The sequence below is a fragment of the Pseudochaenichthys georgianus genome, chromosome 5 (assembly GCF_902827115.2).
Source record: "Pseudochaenichthys georgianus chromosome 5, fPseGeo1.2, whole genome shotgun sequence".
NCBI lineage: Eukaryota > Metazoa > Chordata > Actinopteri > Perciformes > Channichthyidae > Pseudochaenichthys > Pseudochaenichthys georgianus.
The window spans coordinates 41,309,838-41,326,336 of NC_047507.1; the positions used below are offsets into that span (position 1 = coordinate 41,309,838).

At 41.8% G+C, this 16,499-nt stretch overlaps 1 protein-coding gene across 2 annotated transcripts in view; it reads left to right on the forward strand.

The window, feature by feature from the left end:
* The window catches only part of lhfpl4a (LHFPL tetraspan subfamily member 4a), a 27,282-nt gene extending 13,430 nt beyond the window's left edge, over positions 1-13,852 (forward strand). Inside the window, exons 3-5 of one of the 2 annotated variants that reach the window (XM_071203331.1) lie at positions 986-1,002; positions 3,021-3,126; positions 13,145-13,852. In XM_071203331.1, the coding sequence (XP_071059432.1) occupies positions 986-1,002; positions 3,021-3,126; positions 13,145-13,149 (128 nt within the window). In that variant the 3' untranslated portion in view covers positions 13,150-13,852. The remainder of the gene's footprint in view (positions 1-985; positions 1,003-3,020; positions 3,127-13,144) is intronic. The other variant, XM_034082322.2, reaches the window with a different exon arrangement.
* The last annotated feature ends 2,647 nt before the right edge of the window (positions 13,853-16,499 follow it).

Genomic DNA, 16,499 nt, shown 5'->3' on the forward strand with positions numbered 1-16,499 from the left:
TCGTGAGCGGCAACTTCGTAAGGCACTCGTGAGGGCATCTTGTCAAATCGTGTCATCTTCGTGTTATCATCGGTGCATTCACCCTCACTCTGATCGGGGCGAATGCCCGATGGCACCGATGATAACAAGATGCCCTCACGATGGCCTTACGAAGGGCAAAGTTGACACACGAATTCAACACGACAATTTTTTGGCATGCCAAAGATTTTGCCACCGCTCACGAAGTTGCTGCCGGAGCCTGAGAAACTCCACCAGCGATCATACGATGGCTTAAGATGCCCTCACGAATGGCCCGATGTTGCTACGATCACAGCCGAATTTGAACATTTCCTTTATCGTGTGTCCATCGGGTTGTTTTATTGCACAACAAAATCATGTAAACATATTATGTAAATAACCCAATTTGTGTTCTGTGAAACTAAAAAGGATATAATATATTATTTTGAAGGAGAGTTGACAGGAAGTTGTTGTTGCTATGGAAACAACATTACGGAGAAAACGTAATATTTTCTACATATAAAGACGGATAAAGTAAAGAACAAAGTCTGAAAATATCAGTACAGTATCATAGTACTGTAACATAATTGTTTTTGGTACTATATTCGTGTGTCCATCGGGTGTCAATTTCGGAACAGTGTGACAGGGGCTTAAAGGACAGCAATGAATGAACAATGGGGCTACATCCATCACGCCAATGTAATACAATAATAAATGAGTACTTATTATGCCTTAGATCCTTTGAATAGTAAAATGCATCACAGTCATCCTCTTCAGTCATTCCACTTTCCTCCAGTCATGGGTATCTTGGATGGAGCTTTGAATCCAACGGGACAGTATAGTACTGGAGTAAAGTATTTAGTATGTACTATGTATAGTATAGTATCGTATATAATATTCCGCTATAAGGCCCTGTATCAATAAACATGAGAGTCAGCTGAAATGTAAATAAAAGAATAAATGAATTCACTTTTTTCCTTTTTTACAGATTTTGCTGTGTCAAGGGTAAGTTCACATTGTTGTGTTTGAGTGTCTGTGTGCGCTAATGCATTTCATTTTTGAGAGCCACAACACTCAGAGTTTGATCTATTAGGACAAAAAGTATTTTTCTTTTAAAAATGGAATGCGTTATACTGTACTGTATATGTGCAGGGAATCAGCAGCAAGTGACTAATGCTCAAAAAATAGTAAACTAAATGTTTTAAATGTTTCAGTAAGCAACTTTCATTGCATGAATTTTGGAAAATATATTCCATACATCCATGGAGTACTTTATTAGAAGTGTTTTACCACCTTTAGTTATTACCGGGGGGGTCATAGCCTAGATTACCAGTCCATGTGCTGAGAAGGCACACTGCCCAGATGTCAGAGTGTGGGTTTGAACCGGTGACAATGTGCAGCACTGAGTCAAAAGAGCAAAAAACACTTTAAGACCAACTTTGATTACAAAAAATGAATAAAGCATGATGATCTTATTTGAAACTGCTTTCTCTCTTCAGCTTCATCATGGGTCAATATCACTATAAATTAACTTTGGTGTCCCCATCAGAATCACTCAGTTATCATGAAAATGTAGCAGAATAATGAAACTCTGAGGTCTTATTATAAAAGGCCAAACATTTACACACATATCAGTACAATGATAAGTCTCTTGAAATGTGTTTTCTTCATTTCATACCTTATTTTTTTATTGGATGTACGTGATTTTGGCATGTCCCACACATTACTCTGCTATTACAGTGTGTGTAATAAGTGGTTAAATCATACTACATTTAAAAAAAAAAATGATATGGTTTTATTGTCCACAACGAGTTATTTGATAAAACGAGTAATTTTGATCATGTATATTCTATTTTCATAATAATATTGAACATTTTGCATGTGTCCCTCATATTTGCTGTCCACCCTGTCATTAAGGGGGTAACTGCTCCATAAAAAACCCTCTGATGTTTTCAGTGACATCACTATCACCATTTTGTTTTTCATCAATGGAGGCTGAGACATTGGCTAGTTGCAGAGTACGTTTTTTAACTTATATTTCAAAATTGTAATCATATTATGTGTGTAGTTGGATGTTGTCAAGCTTAACATGTCCACTCTGTCATAGTGAAATGTCAATTAATATAAAAACCTTTCAGAAATTCGAAATATATCTGTTAAGGCCCTGACACACCAGGCCGAAATCGGCCGTTTTCGTTAGTCGGACGACGAAGCGTGCCCTGTCGCCCAAACTCAATTTGGTGTGTCCCGCACCGTCGGCTGTGACACGCCTTATTTGGCCTTTCATGGCTGACGCATGGCAGATTTAACATGTTAAATGGACCATGCGTTGGCCACAGGCAGTCGGCCAAATAAATCACTCTGATCGCTTCCGCCTCTTGAGAGACTGTTGCTTGAGAATGTCCACAAGCAACACTCCAATGGCTGATAGCTCCAGTGCCGCACGAAACATGTTTTCGATGGACGAGAGTGAAAATGGAACGCACACGCTATTTGTTGTTTGTTTATATCACGCAGTCTGTTCTTCTTCTCTGTCTTCCGGTTGTTGCCTCTTTTGAATGACGAATACACACTACCGCCGCCTGCTGGTAAGGAGAGTTATTGCCACTCACACATGCGCAGTTCGTACGTGCTCGGCTGAAGTATTTGCGGTGTGTTCCAGTCGGTTCCAGTGCGACACATGGCCAAGACGCAGGAGAACACGGCGACGCAACAGTCAGCGTCGGCGAGTTCTCTGATGACTGCTTGGTGTGTCAGGGCCTTTAAACAGTACACAGTCACCTTGCTAACTGAATCATGTTGCTAACTGAAGGTCCACCATGTGCTCATTAAATGCTAATATTAGCCAAACATTTCCACCCTGTCATTGTCCACCCTGTCAACACAGTCTCACTCCCTGATAGTACAATAGCGACGCTTGGTCAGGGTCCCGTGGCGTGCAGTTGTGACGCGCCGAGTCTCCTTCAGCTTCATAAATGGACGCAAAGAGCTTTCAACTGATTGCAATGTATTCCCATCGGCAGCGGTATTTGACGCTCAGGGAAGCACCGCATCGGTCCATGTCGGTGGCACTTAAAGGCAATGTGAGCGTCCATTCCCATTGGATAACGGAGGATTTTACACCCGGAAGTAAGTATTCTCCTTACTGTCGATTGATTTTACAGTGATATCTCCACTACTAATCAACTCAAAAACACCAGATTATCCTTGTTAATTACACAACATTGATTGGTTTAAATTGTGTACAATGCTTTTGTATTTTTCCCCTTCGATTCGGAGAAACAAATATTTGTTCAGAGTTTAGGATGGCCGAAGACACTACACTACCCAGAATCCTCAGCTATCGTTCCGCTTTACTCGACAAACCCAAGCCCCCAGGAAGTGCGCCGGAGTCTGATGAGAATATTCGTTGTGGCCAAACGGTGGCACTACACTTCCTTTAGGTTGCTGGGCCCGGAAACACTTTTTCCCATTGACTTACATTGGGAAAGAGTGGTCTGTAACTCGTTGGATATTTTTTTTTAAACTAAATACACAACCCAGTATGAACACTTGTATAGCCCTTATTAAAAACATTCGTTCCTCAAGTTGTAAACATGTGCTAATAACGTTATTCTGAGAGTTATTTCCCTCCGCATTATGAACGCGCAATTCGCGCATCTAACCCACGGGACCGCGCCGCCCGACACGTTCATGTTACGTGTTCAGCACTACATGCGTTTATCTTTACCCATGGATGCAATAAGTATTTCATGCTAAATGAAGCTCTGTTGGATATCACTAGATCCTGTTACAGCGTAATATAAGTACATAACGATTGATGTGTACATTAGCATAATTACTAGCTAGCCACTAGCTGCTAACTGTCGCCTCGTTAATATCAAATCCATCATAATAACAATCCATTACCATGCTGTCATGAACGCACGGTGCTGTTACGTGTACGCAAATTGACGTGCTTGATGTGAACGAGCATTTTGGTTAAAGTTGCGCATGCCCTATGAGCGCACATACGGGTACTTCTCAGGCATGCCCGGTAATCTGTGATGTTTCACTATCTCAAAAGTTGGGCCATTTTATCATCATGCGCAAATGAGCAACTCTCATAGGAATGAATGAGGCCCCGCCTCCCACACTGTATCCAGTTCTTATTATACATCCATGGACAAACCCCGTGATTAGTCCTCAAGCTCTGTGATTGGTTGACCTCCAACTGCATTCCATATGAAAAAAAACGTTTCGTAAAAGATAAAATCATACTTTATTCAGCAGTGCTTGCTTTACTCTTTCAAAGTCATCACATTAATGCGTTGTAATAAATGGTTTGGCTGCATTAACTATTACACATCTGTCATAGTTCTTTATTTATCTAAAGAGATGGGGCCTCAGAATAGACCGGAAACTATTCTTTTACCGTTCTGTTTTAATTTCACAATAAAGTTAGTAGTAATATTTAGTTTTGATATTATTGTTTTTTTATTAACTATAGACCGCTGGGTCATGTTAAGACCATCTTTTCTGTGTTGCTGTGGGTTTTTTCCATCGCTTTTGTGTTACAAATATCAAAACAATAACAAAATATATCCATTGTAAACTAAACCAGAAACAGCAGTATATTTTATTTTGTTAACACTGTAAACTTGACAGCTTTTTAACCCAAAACACCTACTGGTTAAAGCACGTTATCACACGTTTAGAGTAATTGCAATGCAGGTAGATTGTGTTGCTTTTTAATGACTGTTTAAAATGCCTTTTTATTAATGTCTTTCATTTTTGTAAAGCACTTTTGAATGTGTTATATTTGATGAAAACATTTCAATATTAAGAGTACATACAAAATAGTGGGAAAGTAGAAGGTCAATGATATACAGTGGGGCAAAAAAGTATTTAGTCAGCCACCAATTGTGCAAGTTCTCCCACTTAAAAAGATGAGAGAGGCCTGTAATGTTCATCCTAGGTACACCTCAACTATGAGAGACAGAATGAGAAAAAAAAATCAAGAAAATCACATTTTCTGATTTTTAAAGAATTTATTTGCAAATTATGGTGGAAAATAAGTATTTGGTCAATAACAAAAGTTCATCTCAATACTTTGTTATATACCCTTTGTTGGCAATGACAGAGGTCAAACGTTTTCTGTAAGTCTTCACAAGGTTTTCACACACTGTTGCTGGTATGTTGGCCCATTCCTCCATGCAGATCTCCTCTAGAGCAGTGATGTTTTGGGGCTGTCGCTTGGCAACACAGACTTTCAACTCCCTCCAAAGATTTTCTATGGGGTTGAGATCTGGAGACTGGCTAGGCCACTCCAGCCAGGACCTTGAAATGCTTCGTACGAAGCCACTCCTTCGTTGCCCGGGCGGTGTGTTTGGGATCATTGTCATGCTGAAAGACCCAGCCACGTTTCATCTTCAATGCCCTTGCTGATGGAGGTTGTCACTCAAAATCTCACGATACATGGCCCCATTCATTCTTTCCTTTACACGGATCAGTCGTCCTGGTCCCTTTGCAGAAAAACAGCCCCAAAGCATGATGTTTCCACTCCCATGTTTCACAGTAGGTATGGTGTTCTTTGGATGCAACTCAGCATTCTTTCTCCTCCAAACACGTCTAGTTGAGTTTTTACCAAAAAGTTCTATTTTGGTTTCATCTGACCATATGACATTCTCCCAATCCTCTTCTGGATCATCTAAATGCTCACTAGCAAACTTCAGACGGGCCTGGACATGTACTGGCTTAAGCAGGGGGACACGTGTGGCACTGCAGGATTTGAGTCCCTGGCGGCGTAGTGTGTTACTGATGGTAGCCTTTGTTACTTTGGTCCCAGCTCTCTGCAGGTCATTGACTAGGTCCCCCCGTGTGGTTCTGGGATTTTTGCTCACCGTTCTTGTGATCATTTTGACCCCACGGGGTGAGATCTTGCGTGGAGCCCCAGATCGAGGGAGATTATCAGTGGTCTTGTATGTCTTCCATTTTCTAATAATTGCTCCCACAGTTGATTTCTTCACACCAAGCTGCTTACCTATTGCAGATTCAGTCTTCCCAGCCTGGTGCAGGTCTACCATTTTGTTTCTGGTGTCCTTTGACAGCTCTTTGGTCTTGGCCATAGTGGAGTTTGGAGTGTGACTGTTTGATGTTGTGGACAGGTGTCTTTTATACTGATAACGAGTTCAAACAGGTGCCATTAATACAGTTAACAAGTGGAGGACAGAGGAGGCTCTTAAAGAAGAAGTTACAGGTCTGTGAGAGCTAGAAATCTTGTTTGTTTGTAGGTGACCAAATACTTATTTTACCGAGGAATTTACCAATTAATTCATTAAAAATCCTACAATGTGATTTCCTGGATTCTTTCCCCCCATTCTGTCTCTCATAGTTGAAGTGTACCTAGAATGAAAAGTACAGGCCTCTCTCATCTTTTTAAGTGGGAGAATTTGCACAATTGGTGGCTGACTAAATACTTGTTTGCCCTACTGTAAATATAGAATAGAACATATCAAGAAGATACTGTAAGTCAGGGCTTCTCAAACTCCGGACCAAGGTCCGGATCCGGACCGAACTGAAAAATCAATCCGGACCGAACTCTGTGTCCCATTATATTAAAAAAAATCAGATTCTGATGTAAATTAATGTATATTTTCTTGTGTCTGACGCGTTGTGAGAATGAACGTGCATATATATTTACTTGTGTGCGCGAGTGTGTCACACGCATTGCAGACCGCAAGTTAACCGCAAGTTTACCTTGACTTTCTAACGCTTCGAATGCCTTTTTTGCCGAGGTTCAAGGCATTGGCTACAGACAAACAGTGCCATTTCTCCCACTAGTTCAAGCCATCATACTGTATGTATGTATTGAATGTGTGTGTGTATACAGGGGCGCCGTTTGACGACAGGCAAGGCAGGCAAGTGCTTGGACCAGAAGGGGGCCCCCAAAGAAGGTAGATTGAGAGAAGGTCCACAGCAACGACAACATGAAACACCCTTTAATTTACTGCAACGACATGTCGGGAAACCCCCCCAAGGGGGCCCCATGCAAAGCGTGCTGAAACTGCTTCTTAATTTCAGTTTCGTTAGAACTTTACTGGCATTTATCCGGACCAGTGACCTTGTATAAAATTCACAAGTGGTCTTTCACAAAAGACCAAAATGTTCGAGTACCCCTGCTGTAAGTGATCTCTACAATAAAACAGTTTAGTGCCTGTTATTAAAAAAGATATTAATAGGAGGATGTGCAAAACAGACAAACTAATAAGGCTTTCTTTAAACATTAAAGAATACTTTAGGTTAAGGTCTTCTTTTAAATAAGAAAAAAGCTTTGGGGGTATCAATCTACAGATACATAATAAGCCAGACAAAGTACTTAAAGTCTAATATATTGCATGGTTTGTTTTGGAACTTGACAATCAACTTTCCTGCAATGTTAACTATGTTGAAGCACTTATTTTAACCAATATTATACATATTTATTATACTCTTATAAGATGTATGTAGATAGTATAAGAAATGTGTAGAATACGACAGTTTAATGCTGGAGGTATACACACATATTGATAGATGTCTTGTAATGCACTGTTGAGGAACCTGTGACCCAAGTTTTTCATTCATTGCATAACTACACCGTATTGTGTATATGATATGTCAATAAACCTTTGAAAATCTTGAAATCTTGAAAGGGATGTGCAAAATAGCCATTATATACAGTTTTTAATGGACGATTAGAGAATAACGAGTAATGAATATGCTTTATATGGATCTGCAGATACATATTTAGTCTTCTCAAGCACCAACTACCAAATATCTCTCCTGATTGTTGGCACTTGACAATCACCTTCACTGAATTTTACTCAGGTGTAACTAAAGTCTGCTTTAAGGGTTGTTTATATTTCACATCATTAATCAGAATCTGTAAAGTAACTAAAATAAATATAGTGGAGTAAAAATACCAGGTTAACCTTAAAGAAAGCCCTCAGGATTATAAAAGACCCCCATCACCCCATCACCCCAGCCACAAACTGTTCTGTCTGCTGCCGTCTGGCAGGCGGTACCGCAGCATCCGGACTAAAACCACCAGACTCAGGGACAGCTTCATCCCACAGGCCATAAGACTATTAAACACCTGAACTTAGAAACAACATCCATAACATTCATCTGGCTGCTACTTAGAAATTATTTATCTAATATATCATATATTCCAATCACTTGTATGTACTCTTATTGCACTATTTCACTTTTTACTATTTTTCTTTTTGTATTTACTTGCACTATTTTTTCTGTGTATCTGTTTTATTGTGTTGCACTGTTGGAGGAGCCTGTGACCTAAGGGCGGGGGGTAGTGTGCCGTCGATGGGTTTCATTCCATTTCAAAGTGATGTTTGACGCTCAGTGTAAACTTTGCACTGCCACTCCAACATCCAATCACTGAGCTTGAGGACTAATCACGGGGTTTGTCAAGCAAAGCACATGGTGTAGTCCCAAACGATAGCCGAGGATTCTGGGTAGTGTAGTGTCTTCTGCCATCCTGAACTCCGAAAAAATATTTGTTTCTCCGAATCGAAGGGGAAAAATACAAAAGCATTGTCCAACATTTAAACCAATCAATGTTGTGTAATTAACAATGATAATCTGGTGTTTTTGAGTAGATGAGTAGTGCAGATATCACTGTAAAATCAATCAACAGTAAGGAGAATACTTACTTCCGGGTGTAAAATGCTCCGTTGTCCAATGGGAATGGACGCTCACATTGCCTTTAACTGGCAACGACATGGACCGATGCGGTGCTTCCCTGAGCGTCAAATACCGCCACCGATGGGAATACATTGCAATCCGTTGAAAGCTCTTTGCGTCCGTTTATGAAGCTGAAGGAGACTCGGCCCGTCCCAACTGCACGCCAAAGGACCCTGACCAAGCGTCGCTATTCGACTATCAGGGAGTGAGACTGTGACTTATATCTATATGGCGCTGGCTAAGATAAGATAACTTTAACAAGATGCCTGTGTGCTTAGTACCAGGTTGTTATCATACCAGCAATGGGTCTTGCTCGTTCTTTCGCTTCCCGTCTGATGAAAGGACCCGGAGTGGCTGGATCAAGTTAGCTACCTAGCTAGTAGCTAGCATGTTAGTTAGCATTACAGCCTTGTCATTTAAAGTAACATTAAGTAACCCAAAATGTTAAACAGTAAGAGTAGTAGTCATATTTCGTGAACCCTTTGAAGAGTACTGTCACCGGTGTGATCATTCTATAATACACCATTTAATCCCGGGGGAGAAATGCTAACGCTACATTAGCACCGGCGATCTTTTCTACTTCACGCTATCTGCACAAATGGTTGACATTAAACATTAAAAAGACCAGGCAGTTCAGAGAGAATCAAAGGAAGGCAGGCAGCTTTCCATGACATTCTTCTGGACGTGTTTCATTGTGGTGATAGTGACGGTAGTCAATCGTTTTGTTGACAAGACAGTAGTGACGGCCATCTTGGTGACGTGTTGTTCTGTGAGACCAGAGATGTAGTTCATTGAGCGTTTTACACAAACAAATGTGTTACTTCACAGTTTTACAACACATTTTTTTTTTTTTGACTTGCAAAATTATCTTTTAAATTGACAAACATCATAGGCCTTTCTCTCTCCATTGACTTCAATACATAATTTTTCCGAAATAAGGTCCCATGGAGGTCCCCCGGAAGGGGAGGGACTTCGCCACTCTATAGAGGACGGTAGGAATGTCATTTCCTGTGTTCAGTGAATGCAACAGAGGCAAGACACCAGACCAATCAGAGAGTTGCATGGAAATAAAAGTGTGCTTGTGTCATTCAAGCTCGGCTCTGTGTGTGTGTGTGTGTGTGTGTGTGTGTGTGTGTGTGTGTGTGTGTGTGTGTGTGTGTGTGTGTGTGTGTGTGTGTGTGTGTGTGTGTGTGTGTGTGTGTGTGTGTGTGTGTGTGTGTGTGTGTGTGTGTGCGGAAATAGCACATTTAGTGTGTGTGAGAGAGAGAGAGAGAGAGAGAGAGAGAGAGAGAGAGAGAGAGAGAGAGAGAGAGAGAGAGAGAGAGAGAGAGAGAGAGAGAGAGAGAGGGGGGATGTGTTGTTAGCATCTGGTTAGCTAGCTGCACTAACGGACATACGGAGCTGTTTGTTCCACAACAAGCTGGAGGAGAGTCCTCCTCTCAGACTGAGAGACTCAGGTGAGCTAAAGGACTGAGTGTTTAGATAGTTAACTGTATCCAAGTTATCTCAGTGGGTCTCAAACGGTTTGGTCACGAATTATTCAAAAGATTATTTCCGCGGCACACCTTCATATGATCATTATCGTTATAAAAAAAATAAGAGAATAAAGTAAAAATAGTTATGAAAAACTATATGGCAGTAAAACAAGAATACAGTTTAAAAGGGGAGTGATTTGTAAAATATCCATAAAGAAAAAGAACATCTGATTACAGTTGTGTTTCATCTGGGTGTTGAGAGAGGTATCCATAGATCTATTAATGTTGCTCTCAAAGTGCACCAGATTGATGCTTTTAACTTCCCCCCGGACCCCCCTAGAGGAGGTGAGGTCCGCTCCCCACTCGTACAAAAAATAGCACTTTACCCCTGCCTATATGCCGTGAGCTGATTATCGAGCCTTCATTGTAACAGTCACGGGTGTACTGTGTGTTTGCGTGTGGGGAGTGTTGCAGTAGAACATTCCACTGTAGCCCCTGGTGCTCGCGCTTTTGTGCGTGCTCTATAGTGCCCGTAATAGTGTTCACGGGAGTCCAGCACCTCAGCACCCCCACTCAAAATACCTTCCCGCGCCTATACACTAGATTTTCAAAATAATATACAGAAATATACACTACAGTGACATCTGGCGTCGTTTTTGTAAGACATTTTCACTTCCGCATAAAAAAAGCCTCCCCATGTGACCTCCCGTGTGTGACGTAACATGGGGGAGAGCGGCCGGTCTAACGTATGAATAAACATGGATCACAATGCTAGTTTTGACACAGAAGAGGTTGAAAATATATATACCAATGCATATGATTATAATTATGAGCCTGCTAGGCGTCCAAGAGACCAGGAGCAGCCAAGGCTTAGAAGAAATAACGGCTATCGGCGAAAAATGGAGCTGTGGTGTGAGGAGAACCAGTGGAGAACAGGGCAGCTGTCTTGGTGAGTGACCGGTGTTCCGGATTAACTGGTTTCCCGATCAACTGGTTTACAGAGGTTGGGCACAGTTTAACCTGGGTGGATCAGGGTTTAACCTGGGCGGATCCCATTTTTCCCTGGGCGGATCGCAGTTTACCTGAGAGGTACGCTACGGCGAATTGGGCAGAGAACGAGTCCGAAAAAGTTGCTCCCCCATGTGACGTAATATGACGCGTTTGACGTTAAAAAAAAACCAGTTTTTAGTAGCAGAGCTCAAAACAGCTCCTTTCCCTCTGAATTCCTGCCCTTATGCAGACCCGGCGTCATGGGCGGGCCCCATGGGGCCGGGCCCCGCCCATCCAGGATTTGGGCCCGGCCATCCAGGATTTGGGCCCGCTGTTTTAATCAGGGCTGAATACAACATTTTAATTGTTTTATTATTATGTAGGCTACAGCCATACCAATAAATGGCTTAGCCCCACCATGAAAAATGATTTTAAAGTAAGCTAAATAAAGTCCGCCAACTCGCGCGGAGTAAATTGCACAGACAGCAGTTAGTAAGATTGATTTCAGCAGTCACTTGTCTGGAAATACCGAAGACTAGAAACGGTTTGAAAACTTTTGTCACGTAGTGATCATCTTCTCAATAGAACATCTTTGATAATGTCTTCTGGCCAATCAGAATCAAGATAACGACGTGGTGTTGTTGCAGGAAGTCCCGACGGAGAATATTTTTGCTGTAGTTACGTGTCGATAGAAATCAACACGTAATTAAATAAGACCCCACGGTTTGATGATTGATGTGTGGGCTGTCTTTCATTTTGACACACGGAACAATGGGGGCTATCAACCCTTATCCACAATGTAAAGTCATTCACAGCCTCTTCCCTCTTCTCTCTGTGAGGAGCAGCAGGTTCAGCTTTCAGAACAAAGTAACAAAAACCTGAAATGGCATTAATTTGTTTAAATATGTTGTGTAGTAATAGATTTATTTATTTTTCTTCTCAAGAGAGGACCAGAATGTGTATTTTATGTTAGTATTTCAAAAAATCTCCTGGGGGAGAATCTCCCCAGACCCCCCTGCAGGCGTTGGGTTTTCAGCATGTCAACTCTTTCACAATTCAGTTTTCCCGGGAAATGTAAGTTTCGGGGTGGGCCCGCCCTGGTGCATCAAATGCCCGCCCAGAGAGTATGTCTGCCGCCGGGTCTGCCCTTATGTCTTGTAAAAAATATCAAATCCTGCATTAACTTTTTTAATTGTAATTTTCAGGCAAGTTTAAGCATAAATCTATTTTTATTTTTTTAAACCTGCAAGTTGCTCTTTAATGGAGTTGTGCAGTGATGCCGGATATTAGCATCGCAAGAGCTTCCTTAACAAAGGAAAAGGGAATTTTCCATCGGATTTTGGCCAAAACATGTTTATGCTGCCTTGTTCGGCAGGATAATCCACACATCACACTACTTTATGTTTTTTTTGAAGAATTTTGCGCAATTGCAACCGCCTGAATTAAAAGCTAACGTAAGGCTATAAAGAAACTACATCAGATGGACATGGCTGCACGTCACCACCGCTAAGCTAAAGGCGGCTAATGTTGGGTGTGATGACGTTTAGTCGTCTCATTTAGACACTTGTTTTTATGACATAAATGGCTTCACATCAGTGTTGTATTACTGACATAATTTATGTCGTAGAGACGTACAACAAAACGCTCCAACCAGAAACACGTTCCAAAAACCAGGAAACCAGAAGTGGTAAAGTGCTGACTCATTTCAGGACTAATTCCTGCAACACTCTATGCAGTTTTTTCAATGTTTTTAAATGTAAAGCCAGCTTTATATACTACATAATTGATAAGACACAGCTCAGTTGAATGAGTCCTGTCTCCTCCGTCCCGTGGCACCCTCTGCTCTCCTCCTGATCCCCCTCTTCCCTAACACGTCCCTTTCTTTTGCCCAGCCTCAGTGCTGCAGCAGCCGTCCTGACACTGTCTCTCTTCTCTCTCTCCTCTCTCTGTTCCTCCTGCAGATTGAAATCAGGGACACCAGAGTTCCACGATTTGGAGTCCAGCGGTTTCACTGAGATTGAATAAAACGTGGTCCTCCCCCCTCCCTCCACCATGCTCCACGCTTCAGGCAAAACCCTTCACCTGGAGGCCAAATCCCGGCAGTTTATAAACCGACCTGCAGTGGAGTACCCTTGAGACTGAGGCTGTTGGAAGAGGAAACATCTTGTGAGCAAGGCTGGATTAGTACCTTTAGGGGCCCCCGGGCACTGAGAGCTCAGGGCCCCTCAACCCACGTACCAACACGTACCAACACGTAACAACACGCATACCCAACATATTTTACATTTTCAGTCAATCTGGCATGTCAATCGCACACCTATTTGTCAAAAGCAGGGATGCAAACACATTGTTCAACCAAAGTAGGTCTAGCCTTTTGCCCCTTCAATCAAAAATCACAAGACAAGGATACAATGGATAAGATCTCAAGACAGTGTATGGCTCAAGAAGACCTAGGTAATATCACTCAAAACCTCAGAGCAGCACCCGACTTAATGCCAAAATATGACTGGCTGGCTGTACACGTACACAAGGAGTTCCATTTGTCACAAATATTGAGAGTTACAAAAGTAAAACATGTATTGAAAGTATGTAATTGCTCAACTAAGTGGTCAGTATATGTGATAGAATGTATTATTGTGTGTGTGTGTGTGTGTGTGTGTGTGTGTGTGTGTGTGTGTGGTGTGTGTGTGTGTGTGTGTGTGTGTGTGTGTGTGTGTGTGTGTGTGTGTGTGTGTGTGTGTGTGTGTGTGTGTGTGTGTGTGTGTGTGTGTGTGTGTGTGTGTGTGTGTGTGTGTGTGTGTGTGTGAGAGAGTGAGTGAGTGAGTGTGTGTATGCAAGCAAGAGAGATAATGTGTTTGTAAGACAATCCCTCAAATCGATGGATCTTACATTTTAGAAGTGTTTCTTCTTTGCAAAGTCTGTGATAAATTCATCAGAATCCTAACATTGCTCACTAGCTCAACAACATCCTCAGGCTCCGTGACTGGTCCTTGTGGCTGCTGGCCTAATTCGTCACTTTTAGATTTTTTGATTTTGATTGGGAAATGTTTTAATGCAGCCGCCACTCTCTCTTGCTTTTCTTTCTTTTTCTTTCTTTTCGCTGCCCCCCCCCCCCCCCCCCCCCCCCGGCGTTCAGCTGCTACCAGCACCATACATGTTTTCAGCTCACGTGATACAGTGTTAATGTGACATGAGTGTCCAATTGTCAACTGCTCTTTGTGATACAGTCTTAATATAGGATTACAAAAATAAGGTATCTATGGGAACAGGGTAAATAAAGACACTTTGAAACGTTGAAAATGTTTTTCCCCAAACATCAAACTTCCCTGTGAACTGTGCAATATTAAAACCTTCCATTCAATTCATCCATCTTGAAAAAAGAGTTAGTGTGTGACTTTGAGCCTCCGTCTTCCTCCGGTCAGAGCGAGGTCCCTCCTGTCCTCAGCTTTTTCAGTCATTCACATTTCACTAGATTCAGTTTTTTAGAATCAGACTCTGACTCTTATCAGTTCGGCTCTGATTTAACAGAGGACCCCTCTATGGAGAGAGTAGTGCTCTGAAATGCATAGACTTAAATATAATCATAGGCAGAGTTTGACATTTGCTCTTGGGGGGGCAAACCTTTTTTACTGACGTCAGTACGCAGTCCCAACTATTGCGTGTGGTGCTACGGATACAGTAGCAATAAAGCCAGCGTTCACCGCACTGAGTATGACTTTTCCACATACGAATGCAACTCGTCCCGTCATGCACGCCTCATGCCCGCCGTACACACACTCATATGGAAGGGGCGGTCTCTCCCCCAACAACAGTGCATTACATAACTGTAAAACGTATCATAACTGCACATCTTATACTTATTTGATAACTACTATATCCCTTGGTTACTTGAACACGCTACAATATTATTAACCAGTGTCCTACCTTAGTGCAGAAGTAAACACCTTTTTGTACGTTCCGCATATATGTCCACTATCCCCTCAGGTGACAGCTGTGCGGTTATGTCGTCCTCAATGTGAAGAACCGCAAGTGAGGAAAATCTTGTTCCTCCCATCGTTGACCGCAGCCTCAGAGGCGGCAGATCCGATAGGCAGAGTCAGTGCCAACTGGAGCATCTTGTATACATTTGGATAGCTGTCCTTTTTAACAGTCTTTCGAAGATGCTCAAGTGCGACAGGTGCGACAGCAGAGGCTTTAACAAGGTCCATCTCTGCTCCAAGAAGGAGAGGGTGAATTTTGAGCGGCTGTGCGAGAGGTTCAATTCCATGCTCGTGCCAGGTCTATGGACTCAGCCATCTTTGACTCAAGTTTACTTATCAATACGAAACCAAAATTAAATGATACCTCCTTTGAAAGCCTCGTTTTTAGTCTTATGCATCCGACCTGGAAAACTTTGCAGCCAATCTTATTTGTTCCAGTGTATCGTGCACCAGGTCCTTATTCAGAATTCTTATCAGAATTCTCTGAGTTTTTATCAACTTTGGTTCTTAAAACAGACAAGTAATTATCGTAGGTGACTTTAATATTCATGTTGACGATGATAAAAATAGCCTTACTGTTGCATTTAACTCTATATTAGATTCTGTTGGTTTCCGTCAGAGTGTAAATAAACCAACCCACTGCTATAATCACACTCTCGACCTTGTTCTGACTTATTGAAATTGAGCAACTATTAGTCGACCCGCATAATCCTGCTTTATCCGACCATTTCTTAGTAACTTTTGAAATACTGTTACTAGACTACAAAGCATTAGTCAAAGGCTCCTGCCGCAGAAACCTATCTGTTAGTGCTATAGCCACATTTAAGAAAGAGATTCCACCAATACTTAACTCGATAGCATGTCTGCATCAGGGTTTCCGCTAGGATTTTTTCTCGCCGGTAAAATGTCCGGGCAGAATTTATTTTACCGGACACATTTGAAACCTACCGGTCATATTTCTATAATAATAATAAGAGTTGTGTAGCAGAGTTTCCGTTAGCAGGTAATTACCGGACTATGAGCAGATATGCTTCAGTTTAAAACTCAGTTCACGGGATAATTTTTATATTGCTTCAGTTTATAATCGTAACAGATCGAAACAGATTCCTTTTTCAATAAATGATTCCACAAACAACAAACAACATCATTATTACATTCAAACAAACTACTTGTAGTAGATAACGTACATTATTCAAAAGTTTACATTACATTTGAATAATAACACGGGAGAAACGGATCCTCTCTTTTGACAGCCCGTCAGTTTCTCAAGCAGCTCCTGCAGCTCGCTAAACAGAGGGCGGGGCTTCAGGTGATTATGCAGAGCTGCGTGTCTCGG